The following is an 18,758-nucleotide window of genomic DNA, read 5'->3' as shown; positions in this document are numbered from 1 at the left end:
AATTGAAATCAAAGGCTTCAGGATAGTAATTTTAAACCTATAAAATTTTATGATTACAGTAAAATAGGCAAGCAAAACAAAAAAAATAGGCATCAAGAAAAAAATCATTTATAAATAAATAAAGGAAAAAAATTAAAACCTAAAATTAAGGATTTAGAAACTGACAAGAAAAAAAAAAAATATCACTCTTATGCCACGTACTAACAGTTGCCTGAAATTCCTTTCGTGAGGGAACGGCAAAAGTGACAGAATAGAATTAACTGTCATATATCAGTGCCGTCTTAATGCATGGGCCCACCCAGGCACGGCCCGGGACCTCAAGAGAAAAGGGGCCACAGCAAAATGAAAAGTAGTTGAATTTTTCAAGAATTTGCTGGGTAGGGCCTCAGAAAAATCACTTGGCCTGGGGGCCCCATGATGCTCTTAAGACTGCCCTGACTATCATCCAGTACATATTGGTCATTTTCTTACATTGCAGGGAAAAGTGGATCCCAAGTCCCCACTAGGTTTTCTCTCCTGGGATCCAGTTTTTCCACGATCCCACACCTAGAATTAAACCGGGAATTTCCCTGGAATCTAAACTCATTTCCCGGGATCCCGGAAGTAGAATAAGGTACATCACATTTCTGTACTGAATTTGACATGTCTAAGAAATTTTTATCACTATAGAAGCATGCATTTTATAAAATGTAATCATTGTCGTACGAAAAGGGGGCAGAGTTTGGGGTTCTAACCCGCCTCCCTTGATCCAAGATTATAGTGTTATTTTCTAGGGAGAAAAGTAAACCCCCCCCCCAAGAAAATTCTGCGTACGCCTATGACTGTAATCAATAAATTTTGAATACAATTAATAGTATTAATAGATAAATTATTAAATTAATGAAATACACGCCGTATATTCAACCCTTTAAGCGGAATTAACAAGATGTCTCGTCAATCTCTCGCCTCTAATTTTAGCGTTTACAAGATCAGACTTTTTGTATAGTTGATCTCACAAAACTTTTCAATTTACCTTATTATTTGTTAGGTTCGTCTAATTTTTTAAATTCCAAAAAGTGTTTTTTTAACTCCAAAAAATCCATTAATGTCTGCTTAAGAGTGGGGGATTAAACACCCCCCACTCGAATTGACCTTCGGAGGGGACAGAAAAGGAGCGCAAGAAATTTCTACCAGAAAAAATCTGAGTTACTAACTTTCAAAAAGCATTTAAATTAAACAAAAGAATAATTAAGAATTGTCCTGTGTCCCCAGGCTGGAGCCTCTCAACCCGACCCTTGCGGAGGCAATGGTTTCATTATTCCAACAGTGCAAATTTGCGATTACTTCATGATTCATTAATTTCGTAATTTATCTATCTATGAGACAAAAATAATTGCACAGGAACGCAGTGCCGTCTTAATCCGGGGCCTCACAAAAATGAGATCCAGTTGAAATTTTCTAGGATTTACCATGAAGAGCCTACGAAAAACCACTTGGCCCGGGGGGCCCCTGATACTCTTAAGACGGCCCTGCAGGAACGGCAATGAAAGGCCCATGCTATATGCAGTTGGGTTACAATCAAGGATGAGTTGAAACATTTGCCACACCATAGCTTCTAGTCTAACTTTTTGGTAAGAATTTATATGGTCCCCACTTCCTGAAGCAGGGGCCCACTGGAATCTTTGGTGGGCCCCCATAGTGAATTTAAAGCTTGGAAACAAAAAATAATGTTAATTATCTTGGACCCCAGGGCTTTATCGCCGTCAGCCCTACGCTTGTGATGTGGGGGAGAGGGCCGGATTATTGGTGTTGCTTTCTCTGTACTGTAGAAACGAGTTTTTTCTTCATGTGGAAAATATACTGTATATCATTTAAAAAAAAACAACCAGGGACCATTGACGACAGGCATTCCTCATTGTGTGCTTATCAGCAGCTCTCTTTTCACTGAATAAAAAAGACCGACGGATTCAATTATTGTTAATTGCATGTGCTCAGGGAAAACAGCCTGCAAAACCATCTGGAGTGTCTGGTGCCCGCGCGGGCTTCACACTGGACACTGCTATTTATCTTTTCCTACAATTTCAACAACAGGACGCAAATCCCTGGGGAGGGGGAAGATGAATACAAGAAACATCGGGAAGTAGATGACAATGGCATTCAGTAACGGATGCCTTTTTAGCCAAATACTGTTTTGTCATCCCCAGGGATAATGAGATAGTGCTAGACATTTTTGAATACGCAAGGTTTTCGTCAATTGGTAGGTTCCCGGGGAGGAAGGGGACAATGGTAGCTGTTGGTAGTACGTTTAAAGAGGCAAAAAAATCACTCAAATTAATAGCGATTTAAAATTTCTTTTTTTTTCACGCAAACAGAAAAATGCTTTCAGTGTTTTTAGGCACTAAAAATTGTTGAAATAAGCTGGCAAAAAGGCACTAAAAATACATAAAATAGACACTAAAAAAAGACATTTATAATTTTTGGAAGGAAGAAAAATAATTAAAAATAAAGACATCAAGGGTCCAAAAACTAGCTGAAAAATTTGTTGCACTTAATCCATCCATTGTTTTAATTATATTTTGTAATAACTGAATTATTATCTAAGTTAAATTGATTTCAAGCCCGAAATAATATGTTAGTAGATCCTCAGGATTAGGGTAATTCCAGGACCCCCCATTACCAGACGTGGAGCCGGTAGAGAAAATAATCTGTGGGGGCTCCTTCGAGTTGCGAATAATTCTCATTTATTTGCTGTATTATTTGGCATAATCATTATCATTTTTATAGTTGAAACATTGCTATCTCATTTTTTTTACAAAAATAGAGAGCAACTTCTTTTAAATATTACTACATATGAGGGTAAATACAGGCATAGGCACGTATGCAGAATTTTCTCGGGGGGGGGGGGGGTGCGTTTTTTTCTGCAAAATAACACTATTATATATATGTATATATATATAATCTCTTGGCTCGGGGAGGGGGGCGAGGTTAGAACATCAGAACCCCCCCCCCTTTTGCGTACACCAATGAATACAGGACCCCTTCAAGTGCGGGGCCAAAGTGTGGTCGTATCTGCCAAACACCCCTGAGGGCCACTCTGGTCAATTTAATCGAATATTAAATACTGCATGTATGTTTAATAAATAGCCATGGTTGTTGGCAGTGCATTTATGGTACAAAAAGTAAAATAAAAACACCATGGGACCTGTCTGCTCCTACTCCACCTTGTGTGAGCCATGACGTCAATTCATGACCTCTTGGAACAGCCATCAGCCAGCTATGCACATACAATGCAGTCCAATGCCTGGCCGAGACATTATGTAAATCGTGCCCGGAGAGAAACAAAAACTTCTAGTTTTACTCTGCTTTTCTAGCACGGGATGCGTTCATCTGAAACAAAATCATTCATATCTAACACCATCTGGCCAAAGCAAAGTTAATGCATGGCAACACCAGTCTCTCAGATCACTCATTTGCGTGAAATAGGCTAGAAGTGGGGGGGGGGGGAGAACTTTTTACAGATTATGGCCTCTGAAATTCACTAATAAAATTGAAACTATGTTGAAATAGGCATTTATGGCACGAAAATTTCAAAAAAGGCATTTTTACCAAAAAAGGGCATTTATGGCATTTTGCCTGAACTTCCGGGCTCTAATGATTGGTATTGCTGAGCAATACCATAAAAATAATTGGTATTGCTCTAGCAACACGAGCAGATATGTTCCAGCGTCCCTGAACAAAAGTGTTACAACTAAACTGCCCCCATCAAATGATGCAAGTCTCAATTATGATCTTGCTGAAGACAGAATGTGCTCCATAAAGTAGCCTACTCCAGGGTTAGCAATTTTTCTTATGATAACACAATTTCCATTTGAGCTAAATATTTTGTATCCTCATTTTGGAATTCAAAGCAAAATGTCAGAAAAGACACTTGAAATTTATAATGTTGGAAAAGAAACTGGATCTGACTGTCATAAAAAGTGTTATACAAAAGTGAAAAATCTGTTACCCATTGCATCATTGGACAACAATCTTTTGATCTTGAGGAGTGAAGTTCTGAACATTTATCTACTGTGTGTAAGCATCATAGAGCTTTTTTCTCAAAGTAGTATGAAATATACCCGAAAGCAGGCTTTAATCCTTTTAAATGTCATGAGAAAAAAATAACAAGGTTTAAAGATATTAAACTTGTATTTTTCACAGAAAATAAATGAAATAGATGGTTTTAAAAAATCAATTCTAGGGCAACAAATATCCCATGCTTGTAGGGACAAAGTGAATAAACACATCAATAAATTAGGTGAAGAAACCGAAGTTAAACTTCATAGGGTAGCTCCACAGTGCAGGTCAAACAATGCCCAAAGAAAAGTTGAATCTGCCTATAACACTTTAAAATCAAAGGTTGGTGAAGTTTTTGAAGAATTACCAGAAAATGAATCTCAAAGCACACTTAATGAAGATATTAAGCAGAAAGCAAATGATATTATTATTTCAATAGAGATAATTCGAAAAAAGACTCAATTTAACCCTCACAACAAGGGAAAAGTTTCAAATTTTAACTCTGGCCCCCTGCTTCATGGAATAAGAAAAAAAAAATCTGTGAAGAGTTCAATGCCACTGAATATGCTGTGCAAAAAGCAGGAGAGCTTTTGTAAATGAAAAAGTAAAGGTGAGCCATTGTGATTTTACTATAAAAAGAATCCAAAATTAAATTTCAACGATTTTTTTGCAATCTAATTTTTTAATGCAAAGGTTAAAATTTTTTTTCCTAGTCATAATCTACATTTCTTTGTGAGCATTTTAGTGAAAATTTCTTTTGAATGTATTGAAAACCTGCGAAGTTATGATATATTTTCACAAATAATATTGCTTGAATAGTTAGCGTTAGAGATGTCATTTGTGAGGTTAGAAAACATTTTTTTTCTCAAAAATTTTTTGAGATATGTTCATGAAATTTCGCATGATCAACAAGGATGGTAAAAGTAATAAACAAAAAATAATAATTGGAATCTGGGATGATGGGTCACATTTCAGTATCTAGTTAAATGATTCGAAATCGGAACGATCCAGTCTTATTTCGATGAATTTTGTGTTGCGAACCAGAATAAATACATTAAAGGTCAAAAAACGATTATTTTTTTTTCTCCGGTATTTTACTTTATATATTTAGAAGAAATTTAAAATAAAAGTTGTTTTGGTAACTGCTGTGCCTCTGGTCTAAAAATACGTTAGAAAAATTGTATTTTTTCTAACGACAAATTCCACAAAAACAAAGTTTACATAATTTTTTTGCATGTAAATTTCAAATAAAAGCGTATGAATTATTTTTATTCATATTCTGTATGTTTTTGTGAACACTTTAGTGAAAATTTCACTTGAATATATTGAAAATTGAAAAAGTTACGATTTATTTTCTCAAGCAATGGCACTTAAAAATCAAGCCTCGGAAAAGTCATCTGCATCATTTTTTGATACATTTCAACATTTTTTTCTCAAAAAGTTTTAGAGGTATGCAAATAATATTTCACACGGTTAATAAGGATGGTAAAAGCAACAAATAAAAAAAAATCATTTAAATCTGAGACTATGGGTATCATTTTGGCATTTTTCCGGGTGATTTGAAATAGAATGACCCAGCAGAGTTTTCCAAAATCTGATGCAAAGGTTCGATATGACTGATGATATAAGTCTCTATCAAGAGCAGTTTAACCTAGGAAATTTGTAACAAAATTTGGGAAAATATCATAAAGGGATTTATTGTTATATCGAGTATCGTTGCACTATATCAAGTTTCAATCCTGGTTTTAACTCAAATTTCAATGCGAATTGTCACTACATGACATAGTCCTATAATATTGTACAGTAGAACTTTGATAACTCAACATGCAAAAAAAAACTCTTCTACCCTGATAACTTGACATTCGTTATTTTCATGGCTAGCACAATATTAAATTAAATGGGGGAGAAAACTAACTCAAGACAAGGTGGCCAAATCCTTAAGTCAGCTACAATTTCTGCTGTCTCATCACAACTAACTTCTTCAAAATTGCCCATGCATTGTCCAATTCCTTAAATTTCCACAACATAGCTCTTGTGTATTTCAACATTTTTTCGTTTCATTGTTTTTTTAAATAAAGATGATTCTTCTTCTCCCTCACACCTTGGGACCGGGTCATGTCTCACTGTTTAAAAACAAACTCAAATGGATCACTTTTTTTAAACATTTTTGGCAATTACACTAATCATTCACAAATAATATTTCAACACGCTTTGCCTTTTTGCCCTAATTTAAGATTATTCTGAAACTTTTCCTAAACAATTATAGACTATTTTCTTTTTGTAAATTTATAGGTGATGGTATAGAAAATTGTTTAACTACAGCTGATCCCACTCTCTCTCTCATAACGCTCCTATTTAGAACATTTCCTCACTTAGTATGACTTAATTTCATAGTCTCAACTTTAATTCTCTCATTAAGATTTCTTATTTAAAGCATTTTCCCCGCTTGAAATGTTTTTTCATTGTTTCTTTTGTTTTTTTTTAACCTTTATAAGTGGGATCCACTGTATATGCAAGTATACATCATACATAAATGACATTAAAACATTGTCAGAGTGAGATGAAATGAAACCTTAATAACTTGACATCCACTTAGTCAACATGTTGACTCTTGGGGTGTTAAATTATCAAGGTCTCGCTGTATATTACAAAATGGCTTGAGGAAAAAAAATTAAGAGGCAGAAAAATTTTCAAGGAGCCAAGCATTTTTTCCTCAAGTAAAAATTTCCTATATAATGTTGTTTTCCCTTTCTGGAACTAAATATACCTTGCCCATGTCAAAAAAGCACTGATAAGAAACAGTTTTGAACTATTTTGAAACAAGAGACAGTCATGGCGATTATGATTGCTGAATAAAAGCTGTTGGCAGGGTATAAATTTTCACCAAATATTGATTTTTACGGCTGTTCTCCAGTGTTCCTCCTTCACTCCCCAAAGTATTATGTTTATGCTAAAGTACCACAGTACTTAATGGCACACTTAAGATTGCTTGGTGTCAAGCAGCAGGCTATAGGCAGATGTGCTACTTTTTTGATGAATGACATAGATGGCACTTGTGAATGGGGAAAAAAAAAGTTTGAACACCCATTTATGTACATCATTATAAATGTGTACAGGGTGGTAACTATCGACCTCTCAATAATTTTACACAAGTGATTCCTTGTGAAAAACTAATATGGAAAAGTTTTCCGTTTTTGGATCAAACGAATATTAAGTGAGTTATAAGGTTTTGAAATTTTGTGATGTGTCATTTTTCTAACAGTCAGTTATGTGCCAAACTCCAAACGAAAGTATATTTCTCCACCAGTAGCGAGTTATCACTTCTTGAAAATGAACTGAAATATTCAATCCCATTAGAAGCCAAGTACAGCCTTCTTCATTCACAATTGGTGCTTTTTCTCTCAACGTAATGCGATAGTATAACCTTGTTATGTATAGCTTAAGTGTAATTATGTTAGTTTCATCCCATATTGGCAAATTTACCACTAGATTTGTGAAGTGTTAGCCAAATGAGATCTACCTGAAATTTTTTTAACCAAATCAACACATTTTTGTTAACAGTGAAAGAACAAATTACTACATTTTAAGTCAAATTTTTAAACGAATGTGCATAAAGTGTGTTGTGTTTACTACGTGATCGTTTATCTATGCAGTCGTTTCAATCAGATTACATATTGATCAATGAAACAGGGCAATATTTTTTGAATTATTTTAAAATTTCATTGAAACAGTCACGTGTAAAAAAATTCAATGAAGACTAAAAAAATGGTAGCTTGAGGAAGGTGACTTGTAAAAACAGTAAAATAATGATTCAATCAGAAACTGTTAATCAAACTAGTTATTCAATGAATTGACATTCAAAATAATTAATGGTTTCAGATATTTTCTACTGATTATTCATCGAGTCACATTTTCATATCGATTTCTGCATGTTGCAAAAAAGATTTATTTCCTTTTGAATGCAATTGATTTTCATTGCGCTGAAATATTAATTTTTACTTTACTTTTTCACAAGATTCAGACCGACTTCGAAATTTATTCCTGGTTACATGATTCACATAGAATTTAGTCATTTTTTCAGATGGTTTATTCTAAGGCGTTTGGATTGGGTTTTGATTTCCGTAGTGCAAGGACCAATTAGGTCACACTGCATCAAAACAAATGAGCAATGAAAAATAACTGTGCTTGTCATGTCAGGAAAGGAGGCAGTTGCCTCCAGGCCTCCTATTAACAGACGGACTTGAGGATGTCTCCGTCCTAGGCATTCATTATTTTTGCCGTCCTTTTGCTCTCGTGTGTATTTCATTTAATTTTTTTCCAAAAGATCATGCATACCCCTCCTTTCAGCTCTCAATTTTCGAAATGAAAGCCATGTCTTTACTGTCTGTTCTAAATATGGTTTTTTGGTGGCCTACTGTTTCATACGCACATTTATAACACATTTATAACATAAATGTGATGCCGTAAAAATTTTAAATTGCAATTGTATTAGACTTCGTCACAATTTGTAACTGTGATAAATTTCATTCATTATGCTTATTGTGTTACTCAAGTTGTGTTGCATAATTACAATCAAAAGCTGTGATTCAACATGCAAATCTTCCAAATTTTCTGAATTGGAACTATAAAAAAAATCTCATGTCAAAATTGTTGGAGATACATTTAAGGGGTGAATATCATAACCTCTGAAGTCAATTTTTCAAACATGACTTTAAATATTTATTTATACAACATGCAGGACCGTTGTTTATTTATAAGAACCCGGATTCCCGGAAAGAGAGTCCGGGTTTTCATTTATAATTATTTTTTTATTATAATTATGCTTGTTTGTTTTAGCATTTTTATGCTCGCTCAATTCAGCTGTTATTTACGTTTCCATTTCTCTTGTGTTTCATGACATTTTTCATATTGTTTTCTATGCTGGCGATTTTTTTTTCCAGCGCTCGTAATGTGTCTAATGGCCTTGGCGACTTCTGATGGAGTCGTTGGACATATTTGGCGCCGAAAATCGCCAACCTGTCCCCTATACCGAAGCTGTTCCCAGGGGGGTCGTGTCTTAGTTACAAAGTATTGGAGTAGGCATCACACACCTGATCCGAGACCATGCTTATTGAGCCAAGGCGGCAAGAACGACTTCAAAGGAATGAGACAGTACAGATGCCAAATGATATAAAAATTATCTAAGCACTATGAAATTTAAAATAAAAGAGGCATGTCTACAAATAACTAAGTCACAATGTCGTCTTAATGCATGGGCCTACACAGGCTGGGCCTGGGGAACTCAAGACGAGAACGGAGCCTCACAAAAAATAGGATCTGGTGGAAATTTGAGAATTTGCCAGGTATGGACTCAGGAAAACCTCTTTGCCCAGGGGCCCCATGATGCTCTTAAGACGGCGCTGCTGTCATTCCCACTTTAGTCCATACTGATAAACCATACACTAGAATCAGGGCTGCAACAAGATGGTCGGTCAGCTAAAGCGAGCACGCATTTTGGCGCCCTCTTGTAATGTTGAAAGCAGAAATTTGCACCCCCTCATCATAACGTCTGCTGCTCCCCACCCCGACTAAAACCACGCAACAAATTTGTTCACTTTTTTACACAATTAAACATTTGAGATCAAGATTTCAGCAATTTTTTAATTTTGTTACAGTGGTTAAAAGAATAGTTTTTCAAAAACAAATCCACATTTACAAAATGGAATGGAAGAGTGAACAGATACTTACGTTTCGATGCTCTAACAGCCTTTGGCATATTTGTGAAAATATTCGACATCATATTTTGATACTAATTCATATCTCCTTTCGGGTCATCCTAACTGTGTCATGTAAACCCAAAGTTGCATTAAGAGTTATCTTTCAAGCGGCTTTGTGTAAACCGTCATATAGCAGAATGAATAAATACATACATGAATTCGTTCAGGGCGCCTGGTCTATGGGCAATCGCTCATGAACCGTTTGGAAGATTGAGCAGTGATTATTCTCGCTCCACCATCTTTACATAATCTAACCATATTTCATCGAGTTTAATGGTTACAAATAAGCAGGCCTTAAACTTAGGGAAGCAACACCCTCTCGTGATTTCGTGCGGGTGACTTCGGAACCTATTCGGAATTCCGAGCTTCGTGCGACGATATAACGCGCATGCGCCGCATTTCGTGACGTCACGACACAACGTTGTTTATTTCGTTATAACCCTTATAACGTCTGCTTGGGCTGGCTCGCTTTTCGCTTTCCTAAATTTTTTCATCCATTTCTTTTCTTTCTTTGGTTCTTATTTTTACATTTTTTTATATTTTTTAGGTTAGTATTTATATTTTTAGATATTTTTTAGGTTAGTATTTATATTTTTAGATATTTTTTAGGTTAGTATTTATATTTTTAGATTAACTATATTTTACTGTAATTATATTTTCTATATTGTGTTTTCCTGTATTTATTTTTCTGCTTTTACTGTAATTATATTTTCCATATCATTTTTATTAAGTGTATTTTCCTGTAATTATTTTTCTGCTTTTACTGTAATTATATTTTCCATATCATTTTTATTAAGTGTATTTTCCTGTAATTATTTTTCTGCTTTTACTGTAATTATATTTTCCATATCATTTTTATTATATTAAGTGTATTTTCCTGTAATTATTTTTCTGCTTTTACTGTAATTATATTTTCTATATCATTTTTATTATATTAAGTGTATTTTCCTGTAATTATATTTTGATATTGAGTGTATTTTCCTGCAATTATTTTTTTTGTATCAATATTTTATAATCAATAGTTGTAATTTTCTTATTCTCAAATATTCTAAGCTTTTTCTTGTTAAACTCTACTTATGTCTTCGTCACTCAAAAGGCCCTTTTCAGCCCCAGAGCCCTCTGTGAAGAAAACTTGTTCTGTCTGCCAAAAGAATTTTTCAACTGGTGTTAATTTGAGTAAACACATTAAATTGTCCCACCCATCAGCTGTTGGAGAAATTGAGAATGAAAACTTCACTCACTCTTGTGATTTTTGCACATCGCAATTCAATGCACTCAAAAATCTGCGGTATCATTTGAAAATGAAACATTCTATAACATTACAAAGCTGTAAGAGTAAGAAGACACATAAGTGTCCAAAATGTGTACAGCAGTTTCATAAGGAAGACATGGATGCACATCTACATGATGCACATGACATTAGACTTGACACCCAACAACTCCAGTTTGAAACTTTTCAGGACTTTGATAACTGGAAGACAAGTACAGAAAAGACTTCGAAATCAAGATATACAAAACTCTCATCAAAAAAACTGAATGATAACGAATATCACTATTATAGATGCTGTCGCTCTGGCGAATACTCGTCACAGGGTAAAGGAGTACGCGAGTTAAAGGGAAAAGGCAGTTGTAAAATTGAAGCCTACTGTCCTGCTTCCATGAAAGTGAATGTGTTTAAAGGCAAGTGTGAAGTCACTTGCTGTTTAACCCATGTTGGACACGACGCTGATCTTGGACATCTTCGTCTATCCAAGGAAGAGAAATCTATTATCGCTGGCAAAATAGCATCTAAGATACCATTTGAGGCTATTCTAGATGGCATACGTGATGATGTGGGTCCTGATTTTGGAAGAATCCAGATATTAACAAAACAAGACTTGCGTAACATTGAAAACTTGACCTGCTCAACTTCTAATCATACGAATGACTTGATTAGTGTGGAGACTTTGGTACAGTCGGATGAAATGAAAAAAGCTGTTTTATTTTACAAGGCACGAGATACCACACATACTATATTGGACGCAGAGGATTTCATGCTGATTATAATGAATGAGGGACAGCTGGAGATTTTTAAAAAATTTTCATCAGATTGTGTAACCATAGACAGCACTCATGGGTTAAATGAATATGGTTACCAATTGACAACTCTCATGGTCCTAGATGATTTTCGCCAAGGCTTTCCATGTGCTTTCATGGTATCAAACAGAACAGACCAAACAGCATTAAAAATTTTTTTTTCCCACATTAAAATGAAAGCTGGTACAGTAAAACCACAGGTTTTCATGACGGATATGGCTGACAATTTCTACAATGCTTGGATTGAAGAAATGGACACTCCTACTAGACGCCTCTTTTGCTGCTGGCATGTTGATAGAGCATGGAGAAAAAATTTATGTAAAATAAAAAATTTAGAAAAGCAGGCAGAAGCATACAAAGTTTTGAGAACTCTTCTTTATGAAACTGATGAAAAGAGTTTCATCCTTATGCTTCAGAAAGCAATTGAATGTTTTATGAATGATGTAGAAACAGACTCATTTGGAACATATTTTTCCAAATATTATGGGAACAATCCCCAATCATGGGCATTTTGTTACAGAATAAACGCAGGACTCAACACAAACATGCATGTGGAGAGCATGCACCGCACTATCAAGCATATTTACCTGAAGGGTAAGCACGTGAAAAGACTTGATAAAACAATAGTGGCGTTAATGAAATTTATAAGAGATAAATTATTTGATAGGCTGATTGCTTACCACAAAGGAAAACTATCAAGTAAGGTGAAGTTTCTAAGAAAGAGGCATAAATTAAGTGAGTCTCTTTCTTCGGAACTTCTGAAAACTGATAATGGGTACATAATCAATTCGACTGATGGGTCGGGGGTTTATTTAATCCAAGAAAATGCAGTCAATTGCAACTGCAAGATTCTGTGCCGCCAATGTAATATATGCATCCATCGATACAGCTGCACATGCATCGATTATTGCATCAAGTGGAATATGTGCAAGCATATTCATTTGGCTTGCACAAAATATCCGATTCCTGCAAGCACAGAAGTGTCAGAATTGACTATTGTGGAAGACTGTGAAGAAGAAGGTATTATGAGAAGCTTAGTTAGTGATAATACTAGCAGCTCATCAGAAAAAGAACAATCTTTTGAGAGTATGAAGAGCAAGATAAGAGAACATTTAGAAAATCAGTTGAGGGATCTAAAAAATCATAGTGAAGCGCAGTTATTTTTTAAGCAATTGAAAAAAATACAACCCATGATTCATGCAACAAGATCCCAAAGTAGGCCAACAGAATCATCCATTGGCAACTCAGGTAAAATACCAGCAAATAAGAACATTTCATTACAAAGGAGGTTCATATCGGTAAAGAAAGCATCCAGAAAACAAAGGTTCGCAAAGCCAACACCAGAAGAATCTCAGAAAATCGCACTTTCTCTTGTTCTGGATCACGAGAACAGCAAACCATTTGGACAACAAGGTAATTTTTGACTTAATTTCTTTCAAAATTAGTATCGCCCTAACCCATGTTTGCATATTATTTTGAGAGAGAGAATTTTTTTTATGCTAAATTTGATTTTGCTAAGACAAATTCCAGGCCACAAACTAGAAAATCTGTATTGACACCTAAAGTTTTCAGTTTTATACATATATAATTGCTAAATTAGAGTCTGGGAATAATACAAGTGTTTCTTATTTCATTACAGCAGGGGACACAAGACCCGTGAAAGTCAAGAAATGTAGAAAAATTGAGCATATAGGATGACTCGGACCTATTCTGCCAAATGAAAGGTGATAGACAAGCCCAAGTGGATCATGGAACACCCCACCCTGGCCTATCTCAAACCGTTTTCGAGTTATGGTGGATAATCAATTATGGAAAAAATCTGTGTCGTCTAAAAAAACCTACATTTGTGAAGTATCTAAGATACCTACATGCAAACTAAGTACATATTTGAAAAGAACAGAAACAATCCTGTAAGATGACATAATTTCCATTGAAAAATCTAATGTATTGACAAGCACTGAAAGATTGGCAAAGTTCAAATTTCAGTTGTCGCCAAAATGTTTCATCACCAATTAAGCAAATATCCTTCTAGCTACAATCAGTCAACTTTACAAAAAAATTGTGCATTGTGCCAGCTTTCAAAACAGTCTACAATAAACCATATCTGCAATCTAGTTTAAGAGAAATTCAGTTTTTAGTTTGCAATACATCACTGAAATCTGCATTCGTCAAATTAATTTTAGTAGGTTTTGGCGACGATTTGATTTTTCACTTCACTCAAACTCTCAGTGCCTGAAGCTTGCCAATAAATATAGGTATCCAGTAGGCAGAGGTAGTGTCACTTTATAGGATTTTTTTCTGCAAAATCAAATTTTCACAAAAATCTGTAACTGCCAGTTCTAAATTTTCATTGGATATCTACTCAATACAAACGCTTCTTCCAGTAATGTATTGCGAACAAAAGACTGAATTTCTCCTGAAATAGAACACTGATATGGTTTATTGTAGGTTCTTTCAAAAACTGGTGCAATGAACAAGTTTTTGTTGAATTTGTCTGATTATGGCCAGAAGGGTATTTACGTAATTGGAAACAGAAAATTTTAACGACAATTCAATTTTGAACAATTCAATCTTTCAGGGCTTGTAGCTTGCCAATACATCCAGATATTTCAATGAAAATGATGTGATCTTGCATGATTTTCCCCATTCTTTCCAAATATGTGCTTAGCTTTTGTGTAGGTCTTTTAGAAACTTCACAAATGCAAGTTATTTTAGACTTATCACATATTTTTTTCCATAACTGATTATCCACCATAACTCAAAAACGATTTGAGATAGGACAGGGTTGAGGAAGAGGGTTTCATGATATACTTGGACTTGCTTATAACCCCCATTCATTTGGCCAAATACTCGAATTCATCCTGCATGAAAATTCACCCAATTTCTCAAAAATTACTAATTCACCCAATTTCTTCAAATTTGTAAGGGTCATATTTAAAGTTAGTGTAGTTTCATGTACATGCATCAAATTTGCAAAATATTTTTGTTTTTGCTTGCAATCAAAAGTTAAAAAATTATTATACACTCCACTATATACTGCGCACGTGGTTTCATCTACCCAAATTTAATTTCTGTGTAAAAAAACATTGCTTAATGTCCTAAAATGTTTTTTAATGCAATTAACTAGTCTTTTTAAGATATGTAAGTATTTTTAAAAATTCAGAATTTGAATTTTATGAAATTTTACAAAATTTGAATAAAAACTTATATGAATGCCAACCATTCTAGTTCATTTTATACGCCTAGGCAAGGTACAATTACTAGACAAATTTTATGGAAATGGGAAACATGGTTCATGAGATATCATGCTGTAATGACAAAAGGTGTTTTGAGAAAAACGTGTTTAAAGATTGTAAAGTATGAATTTTGATGAAATTTATTGTGTCCTCAAATCCAATACCATTCAGATTCATTAGAATAGCTTTAACGTTCAATAATATAATCAGTTTTTAACATTGTCATCATGTTTTCATGCTTTAATTTGCCATTTTAATGCTTTGAGATGCCTGCGTTTCAAATGTTCCACACACAGCAAGTTGAAAAAAGCAACAGATTGGGAAACTAATGAGGCAAAAATTCACTTAAATTGATGTAAAAGAATTACCAAAACTTGTAACAGATTTATCAAACATTTCAGATCATCAGGAAGAAGTCATTGTTCCAGCTCTGGACCCTGAGGTCGCTCTGAAAGTTGGAGCCATTACAAGTCAGTCAGTAGGCCCGCCAGCAGAAGCCACAGTGGAAGTTGAAAACATTCCAGAGGTAAGATAAGACAAGGGTATGGTATTCTTATGGCAATTGTTTGACCACTTATTTTTTTAACCTTGAATTTATCAATCACGTACAAGTGATCAGCACAAATTATTTGATTATTTTAAATTAACAAAAATTTGTCTTGATAAAAAAAAAATTTTTAAATTACCTATATCTCAAACCGTATCTCATCAAGTTGGCTATAGTCACTTAAGCTATCAAAATGCTTGAATTATAAAAAGTATGGTGGAATAAGTTGAAATAAAATTCCAAGGCCCTCTCAGGGTTGCAGCCTTCTCGTTTTAGGGGCTGAAGGGATCTATCTAGGTTTCACTCTCATCTTTTTTTCACATAAAAAAGACATGTGAAACTCTGCTGTATATGTATGAGCTGGAACCTTGGGGCTGAGGCTGTTTGAATCCTTCCCCTTATAAATTTGACTAAGGGATTAAATAATAATTTTACTTAATTCAAATGAATTCACAATAAGCGTATTGATGCAACTTGAATGATTCAACTGTCAAGGATTTTTTGCTCAGGCACAGGGATAGAGTACTTCTGATGCTTCAGCAAAGACTAGTTTAAAATTGTCTGATATTTAGGGCAGTCAAGGCCAACTTAGCTGATTTTGTATGCATATTATTTCCTCACAGAAACGTGCATGTATGAATGCCAATCCATAATATTGTGTTTTATTTTTCTTTTCATTTCAGAAACACTCTTAATTATTGCCAGAAGTTATATGGAACTTTGAATTACAGTCATTGGATTATAGCCAGAAATAACATCAAATATTGAACTTCACTATCAACTTGTTTTGTTGCCAATTTGAAATGTTTTTGTTGCATTATGTAATGTAGTTTGAAGACAAAATTCTCTTGAACCAAAAATTTTGGCCTTGAAAAATTGACTTTGATCAAATTATTTCCATTCAAATTTATATTAATGTAGACATGATGTTTTGCTTTGTATTTATCCAGTGAAACCTCTATAGTGAACAAGCATTTTTGCCACTTCATCCAGGAATATTAACTCGCCGTCTCAGAAACGTTCGCATAGTTTTTTTATCAGCTTTTCTTTCAGTTAGTATTCTAGGGTTAAGGTGGCTACGCACAAACGACTAAACCATATACATTCCTCCATGAAATTTCTAACAAATCAGCACATGCCTGAATGTCTGGCCCTAATGTATTTATGTTGTTAAGTTATGCTTGTTTCGTGTCATGCTCCCATCTATTTTCCGTAGTTAGGATGGAAATGCTAGAATTTTTCATGTTTTTTCAGTACCGTGTACACACATAACTGCAACCATGCGGGTTGCATAAAATGTTTCGTACAAGCATGTTCACTATTTTATCTTCCCTCACTGCACAGTACAAGTATGCATATACAAGAACCAGTATACTTGGAATATGTCGAGCTCGGATAGTAATGCACTTGCTTTACCGGCCTGTGTGTTTGTGTATGAAAAAAAACAGCAAAAAAAAACTCTAAGCAGAGCTTACTGAATAATGAAGACTACTGCTTAGCCATACATGTATCTCATACATATTTCTCTATGGAATTTCTAATGAATTGGTACATGCCAGAATGTACTTATACATGTTATGAACCTAATGTGAGTTTTGTTTCTGTTTAATGCTTATGTTTAGTGGGTGCTACCATCTGCCATCTATTTTCCTGACTATAAGTAAAGTGTAATGATTGGATAATTGTAAGCTTCTTGCTCTCTGTGGTGAGACTTTTAAACAGGGGGACCGGCTCACATTCGCTCAAATCAAGAAGACTTGTAAAAGTGTGTACAAATCCTCAGTTTTGTTTGTTTCAAGTGTGAAATTTTATTACTTTCATGCATACACGCTTGTAGTTATGCATGTAGCTGCCTTTAAATGGAGGTGTTACTTGAACTGTTCCTTGTGTGAAAATTGTTTTAAATAATTAATTTGTTATGGAAATGGAGTCAAATATTAAGAGGGAACCTGGGCCTACGGGCAAAATTCTACTTCACACCTATGGAAAAGCATAGTCATAGCATATATGGCAAGGGAGGGGCACATTGGTGGATTAGAGATACTTTACTTTTTTGAGTCACTATCCTTGAAAAAATCATTTTTAATTTAGATAAACTGAGATTCGGCTGAATTGTGTGTTATTGGAAAAAACTCTCTCAATAAAAATGAGCTGAATTTGACAAATTAATAAACAATGATCGATTGTTTAATTAATTGATTGTTTATTTAAATAATTTCGATAATTCTTTTATTTTTTATCTTGAAAAATAAATTCACAAATTTAACCGTCATGGCCCTAATTTCTTCATTGCATGGTCACTAATGATCTTATTCACCTTTCCTGTTGGAGGGAAGGAGGGCGATCCAACCCTTGTGATTCACCCCACCAAGCAAATGCGGTCCATATAATTTATTTCACGTATGTTTTTATGTGGTTCTCTGATGCATGTCAACCTTTCTGACTGGGCTTTACTTAAGGTATCCGACTACCTTTCTTGTCACTTTTCTTTAAAATGGTACTGGAGTGAACTTTAATAACATTTTTTGATAGAAAGTGTTTCGAAATAGTGAAAACTGTGGTAAATTTTGGTCTACCTATGACATTTTCTATGAAAACGTCGTTTTTATGTCAAATTTTAGGCAAAATTCATGTAATATTCGAAACATGATTGCAAAAAAAAAGATTTTGTTAATGAAATGCTTTGTGATTTTCTTAGTGCATTTAGCTAGTACTGTTGCAGGTTATGAACCAAAATTTAAAGGATTGCATGATATGCTCATTAATTACACCAAAATATGTTTGTTTACGTGTGAATTTTTTGAAATTTCATCCTAAATTTTGTTTATTTTTCTATAAAATTTTAATTTTTTTTACAAAATTTTTCTATAAAACACTAGTTCAAAAATATATGTGATAGACCTTAGATTTTGGCCCATAACCTCAACAATATATAGTAAAATATCACATTAAAATTTCGTATAAGGTTGCAATGAATAAATTTTTACAAATCATGTCACAAACTCAAGTTAAATGTCGAAAATAGCATTCTTCATAAAACACGTTTAGTCTTTATTAGCGTACTACTTGTACGTAAAAACGCAACACTAAAGTGAACGCAACTTTGAT

The 18,758-nt window shown here is 34.3% G+C and overlaps 2 protein-coding genes across 3 annotated transcripts in view; one reads left to right on the top strand and one right to left on the bottom strand.

Annotated features, from left to right (window-relative positions):
- LOC149067540 (uncharacterized) overlaps positions 1–10,159 on the bottom strand; it is a 32,766-nt gene extending 22,607 nt beyond the window's left edge. Inside the window, exon 1 of the mRNA XM_089252407.1 lies at positions 9,763–10,159. Coding sequence (XP_089108533.1) covers positions 9,763–9,814 — 52 coding nt within the window. The 5' untranslated portion in view covers positions 9,815–10,159. The remainder of the gene's footprint in view (positions 1–9,762) is intronic.
- A 91-nt stretch (positions 10,160–10,250) lies between these two features.
- On the top strand, positions 10,251–18,352 carry LOC149067539 (uncharacterized). 2 transcript variants are annotated; one of them, XM_089252405.1, is made up of 3 exons: positions 10,251–13,280; positions 15,505–15,629; positions 16,334–18,352. In XM_089252405.1, exons 1-3 carry the CDS (start codon positions 10,868–10,870, stop codon positions 16,343–16,345), a joined length of 2,550 nt encoding a protein of 849 aa, XP_089108531.1. In that variant the 5' UTR covers positions 10,251–10,867; the 3' UTR covers positions 16,346–18,352. The 2 variants fall into 2 exon arrangements, with proteins under 2 accessions (XP_089108531.1, XP_089108532.1); XM_089252406.1 differs by lacking the exon at positions 16,334–18,352 and having other exon boundaries at positions 13,507–15,623.
- Positions 18,353–18,758: the final 406 nt, after the last annotated feature.

Source organism: Pholcus phalangioides, unplaced genomic scaffold (genome assembly GCF_987345545.1).
Source record: "Pholcus phalangioides strain wild (caught in Gottingen) unplaced genomic scaffold, Ppha-v1.0 ptg000029l_1, whole genome shotgun sequence".
NCBI lineage: Eukaryota > Metazoa > Arthropoda > Arachnida > Araneae > Pholcidae > Pholcus > Pholcus phalangioides.
This window is presented reverse-complemented; position numbering and strand designations above follow the sequence as displayed.